The sequence below is a fragment of the Saccoglossus kowalevskii genome, chromosome 17 (assembly GCF_978046115.1).
Source record: "Saccoglossus kowalevskii chromosome 17, keSacKowa6.1, whole genome shotgun sequence".
Lineage (NCBI taxonomy): Eukaryota > Metazoa > Hemichordata > Enteropneusta > Harrimaniidae > Saccoglossus > Saccoglossus kowalevskii.
In genome coordinates, this window is record NC_140657.1 from 17,364,235 (window position 1) to 17,370,234 (window position 6,000).

The 6,000-nt window shown below is 34.6% G+C and overlaps 1 protein-coding gene across 1 annotated transcript; it reads right to left on the reverse strand.

The window, feature by feature from the left end:
• Positions 1-4,746: 4,746 nt before the first annotated feature.
• LOC102806574 (cholecystokinin receptor-like) lies at positions 4,747-5,766 on the reverse strand. The gene has a single exon (XM_006812964.2). It carries the CDS (start codon positions 5,764-5,766, stop codon positions 4,747-4,749), a length of 1,020 nt encoding a protein of 339 aa, XP_006813027.2.
• Positions 5,767-6,000: the final 234 nt, after the last annotated feature.

The following is a 6,000-nucleotide window of genomic DNA, read 5'->3' on the forward strand; positions in this document are numbered from 1 at the left end:
GTACTTTTCAATGTAGCAATACTCTACATGAAAATCTTCCTGTATAGAAAATTACTAGTATATTTTTTATTCACAAAAGAGATTCCACAGTATTTTACAATTTTTGTCATTACACTGAATAATTTTTTTTTATTTCCAACAAATGTGTACACTTCCTGATGCATCATCGCCAGCCAAGGTTCGTTTATTTAGTCATCACTTTAATACTGAACATGATTATCTAGAAGATAGGCAACAAATAAGTAAATCATAATGACTAGAAAACTGTAAACAGATATAGTAAATAATGCAAATTGATTTTAAATTGTAACAATAATCTTTATTGATAAACGTATCTTTAATTGAGATATTGTTCGTTGTACAATAAAGTTAAATGTTGAAACTTAAAATGGAATGAAGGGAAAAAATAAGAGAAAACAAAGTTAGGTAGCTGGTAATTTTGATTTAATAAAGTTTTCTCTCATTAAGAAGACTTGATATACAAATTTGCCTAAATTGATTAACATATTTTTGTCTTTTGTATTAAATATAATTACTAGTTTTCCTTTTCCTTGTTTTGATTACTGATTGGACCTACATGAATACTAACGAATTTTACATAACCAATTTTTGTTGCAGATGCAGGTACTCGGAGTGAAATTCGTTTTCTTTTCTTTTTCTTACCCAGACAGTCTGGCTATATAGTGTTAAAATTGTTGTGGAGTGTTGTCAATGGTAGAGCATACTCAATAAATAAACAACATTTGAACTGAAGCAGAGACAGTTTGTTTACGCTGCTCTTCGATTGACAAGTCTCCGTTGATGATTTATGTAAACGAGTTGCTGGCCTCAGTACGGTGCGGTGGTGAGTGACTTCCTGTCCCGGCTCTCGGTTTACCTACCACAAGCATGGTTACTTGTAACCGTGCCTCAAGCGCGATCAACTAGCCTTGCAAACTACACTTGTCTGAAGACGACGGGACTTGTGTGAACAGCATTGCTTCACCGTTATCTCAGAACACAGTCCCCCAACAAATTTTGTTGAGAGACTGTGCTCAGACTACCCCATTTCACAAACATGTCAACAATTTCCAGCCTGGTAGTAGCCTGACAAGGTCGCGTGCGTTGCGCCCTCTGCGGTGCTCCAAAAACACAACACAGTGGGTTATCATGCCGTTCGGCCGGCGAGGGCGCCACTCACGCGTACATGCATAATTTTCAAGCTTTTACGCCTTGTGGACGAAACTAAAAAAAGTGTTCACGCATTTTTTGGCTGAAGCAAACAATTTCGCTGTAACGATCACCGTACTGATAGCATTGCGATGCAATTGACAAACACCCTTACTGTCAAATAACACAAACGTAAAATCTTCGGGTATATTTCGTTCGTTTCCCTCAAATTGTAAATATGTATTTAATTTTTTTACGTGACGATTGAACATCAGCAACGTCGGTGCGTGGTGGATTTGAAACTTAATTAGCTCTTACCGATTCGTCAGTTTGGAAAATTTGACAACGTTTTTACGAAAAAAAGGACGTCCGGGCCTATGTTTAAAGCAATGACATTCGAAGTGTGAAATACTGACCGGGATTGACTATACGGCAAACAGCTTGACAACTTTGTAATATGAAAACAAAACATGCTATCTATGCGTATGGACGCTAATAAACAACTGACAAATATAGTGTGAAAGTTTCATTTGAATTAAACAAAAATTGTGAGAGCTATTTTGATTTGTAAGTCCCTGACAAACCGAAAAACATGCATAAACATTCATTCAGAAACAAATGCTAATGCTCATAATTACAATGGCTGTAACAGTCCCAAATTTAAACCTATTATTATTTTGTAAAAAGTTAAATATAGTTCATAATGCGGAGATTCCGTCATTTCTTTTTTCACCGTGTTATTTTTTATTATTTATGTACAACCTTGCTAAATCTTGTTAAGCATTCAAATAAGAGAATATTTGCACCTGTTTTCTATATTTTAAAATCGTTTTTGAGTATGTTTATTTATATGTGGTGTTTTGAGTATGTTTATATATATGTGGTGTTTTGAGTATGTATATATATGTGGTATTTACAAGTTTAAGGCCATCGGCCCATAAAAGTATATATATAGATATTCTTATGAAACTTTTCATTACATTGGTTTTTCGCGAAGTTAATAATTCTACAAATTTATAAAAAGATGGAGGGTTGAAATAATAATTTGGAAGATACAATTGACGAAATTCAGAATAAAGTATGAGTATGTTCCACTATTCGCAAAGATGCGAAATTTGAACAGTCTATAGCCAAGACTATTTGGCGTTGGCAAACAAATCTCCAGTAATAACTTCAAAGTCGAAGTCCCACATCTTCAACAGAACACAACGGTTACATTAAACAGCGTATAATTTTGTTTAGTTTTATTTCGGCTGCATATTCAAAACTGCATTTTTCTTCGACTTACTTCACAATGATAGGTAGATCTATTTATTGGGACCGAATGTACAATACTAATTCGACTGGGTTGGAATATTTGATTTTAAACAATAGTATGTCGCGACATACCGCCACAAAAATGTATTTCAACACAAGTACGGTATGACTGTCTTGTATCTGCGCATGCGTATTAGCTCAGACATCTAAAACTGTGGTATGAGTTGGGTATTAGGATAACAATCGACATTTGACTTAATATTGACATATGATATTGAGATTCAGTATATATGTCAGTAAAGTCATCGCGTACTGTACCTCGGCGTACCAACTAATATTTGCACATCGTGAACATATTATTGACCCTTTTACGTATCCTGAAGGTTGCTAATTAATATTAATATTAATGAGCAATAAAATGTATGAATTACAATTTTCGTAGTTAATTTAACTACTTTAATTAATTTGAATTTTGCTGAAAATATTTTAATGTAAAATGAATCTAGAGTTTGGTAAAAATGAAGAATGGATGCATTTGTTTAAAATCGCATCAAAATACGTGTCTTGAGAAATTGACCCAAGCAGTATTTTCTTCAAACAGGAAACAGGAATTTGACCTTTCCGTTTGTAATGGATATATCAAGTACATATATATATATAGATAATTATTATATGGATGGTTGACTCAACATAAAGTCTGCCTTTAATTTTATAAACGAACCATTAATCCTAAAACGTCAAAGAAACTTACTACACTCGTATGTAGATCACACAACGACAATTTGACGCATCCCTGACGAGTCAACAAATCACACACAAGTATTGAATTGTATTTGTACATGTTGCTTCTGTCTATTTACTCATTACTGTCTTGCCATCCATTATCCCGATTTACGGCCCCGGTTCGTTTGTTAAAATTAATAAAAAGTCATTGCACTGAGATTGAAAACATATTGGATAGATGTGTCCGTACATGAACGTTTAAAAAACGGTGTCAATTTACTTTCAAGTTCTGTTCTGTGTTATTTTACTGATTGTGTTAATGTGCGTAGTAAAACGACAAGGGAAGTGGAATGGTGATATAATAGTTGACAAAAATAATGCAACTCTTGTCACTTTCATATCAATAGTTTTTTTTATTGTAGATTAATGAATTAGTGTATAATAGATCGACACATGGTAATGAAATGTAAAGAGTTCGGACGATGAAGATATAAAATAGGTTTATGCACAAGTCAAATCTAAGACGTACCTGGCACAAGGTACCTCAGTGTTGTTGACTTTGTCTTGACTTACTACTTTGTAAATATCTAGTCACATCTATACTAAATTAAATAGTCTCGAATTTAATCATTAGGTTTATGTTTACAGACTCATTTAACAGGTGCAAGGTTTGATTGATATGTATGTTTGATGTTATCGATCACACACATAATTCAGTCATGAATCAACTTGTACTAAAGTAGCAAGGTAATTGCTATCGTCATGGAAACTAGTATCACAGGCACTATATTTATGAAACATATAAGAGAATAATAGTTAAATGACAAATTACAGAAAAAATGAGCAATATTTGTTGCCATTGACAAACAAGGAATTTTACTTTTCTAATTTTATTTTCACTGTAGAAATTTTTCCTATTCGTTTGTTCTTAACAAAATAGGTAGCAACTCGAATAAAGGCTTGATTAATACTATGCTTTATACTTTAATTTACAGGGTTCAGTGACATTAGAAACTTAAAGCGGGGAGTCGTCACCTGCGCATGCGTCATATGACCATAGTGTCATTGTTTACAAACAAGCGTCTATCCATGAGCCTTTGCGTTTTTAGCGTGTGTTATCGTCGCTTGTGACTCAATTCCCGTGCGTGCGTAGGTGACGACCCTCCCGCTTTAAGCGAGATTGATTTAATTGTTTTAAAAGGTTGTTTGAATGTTGCGATGCCACGTATAGAAACGACAATATCATTATCACAATATTATAATTTGTAGTGTGGAATGACCTCGACAACATAACGTGTCGATTTTAGACTTTAGCACTTTCATTCTTATCAAACCAATTATCGTTATGTTTATATATTGCGTCACCCATCACGTCTGAGACTATCAACAGTTATTCTGTCATTTGAGCTACCCTGAAAACATTAATCTAACATACACATGATAATATACACTATGCATTATGAAAAAAATACCAAATGAATCATCTGAAATAAAGTGAAATAAAGTCGGAATAAGATGCTAATAATATTCTTGAATATAGTGATGATATAAAGCCGGTATATAGTGGGTTAATTAGTAGTGGGTGAATTTTTACAATATTTAATTTGTTGTAGCAAGTTACAAAGCTCGTATGAGTGCCTTAGTATTGACAACCGCGGAGAGTGGTTCTGCAATGGACGCATCTTCAACTTTATTTTGAAACCTTGCAACACAGCAACAGAAACATTTGAAAAAGACCTTTCGGAATTGTTTGTATTTGAAAACGTATATAAACGGGTTCAGGCACGAGTTGGCAAAGGCTAGCAGTACAACAACTTTGAAATAGTCGGCCGTGTAACTGATAGGGGCACCAGTGTTATGAGCGAGAAATAGGAAACTATCTGGTGTCCAACAGATCGCGTAAGCAAGCAATACCATGAGTAGCATGCGAATCACCCGTGTCCGTGCTTGTAGAAGGGTTCGTGCCCGATTAATATCACTCGACCCGGCGGCGATATCACTGGCTCTCTTTCGTAGGTTGACAAGTATACGCCCGTATGCCCATACCATGACGATTATTGGAATGAAGTAACTAATAAGAAAATTGAAGATGCCGAGTCCAACACCCACAGACGAGCTAGGATAAACAAACAAGTGACATTTGCCATCATTGTAGCGATGAAATACTACAAATACCATTTCAAGTAGAAACGCCAACGACCAGGATATTACTACCATTACTGTCACGTTATTTCTAGTGTAAAATATGTGATATAACAGCGGATAAATAATTGCAAAATATCGCTCAAATGTGACAAGAATGAGATTGAATGTGGAAGCTTTGATGGTAATCCAAAACAAGACTGCGCTGTAATAGAACCGACAAAACGCCTCACCGGCCTCACCAGCTGGAACCGTTAAAGTGTATGCGTTGATGGGGTAGTGGTTAGCAACGAGTAGAATTGATACAAGGAGGTCTGCCACGGCCAGATTCAAAATCAAGTAATTGGTCATGGTGCGTAGTTTCTTCGTATTCAATATCACTATCAGCACAACAGTGTTGCCAATTGTACCAATGATACCAAATAAAATTTTCATTACGTGCACGTAGATTGCAGCCTCTCTAGCTATATCTGCACCACATGTGGTGTTGTTCATATTGAATGTTCTCTAGTAATGTTATATCTAGAAAAATAAAAACAATTTATATTTAATGAGAACAAGTCGAAAACAAGCCACAAAATATCTACACTGAGTTTATATTATTGACACGAGTTTGTGTTATTCGGGTGATTATTGGAAAACATTTGTTTAATTTGTGTACACTCGCACAATCATAATTTTCAAAATGATTCATACTTTTAATATTAAAACAAATATTGTTTTAACGAT

Excerpts from the sequence above, each read along its gene's own strand:
- LOC102806574 (XM_006812964.2), bottom strand. The coding sequence starts at position 5,766 with ATGAACAACACCACATGTGGTGCAGATATAGCTAGAGAGGCTGCAATC.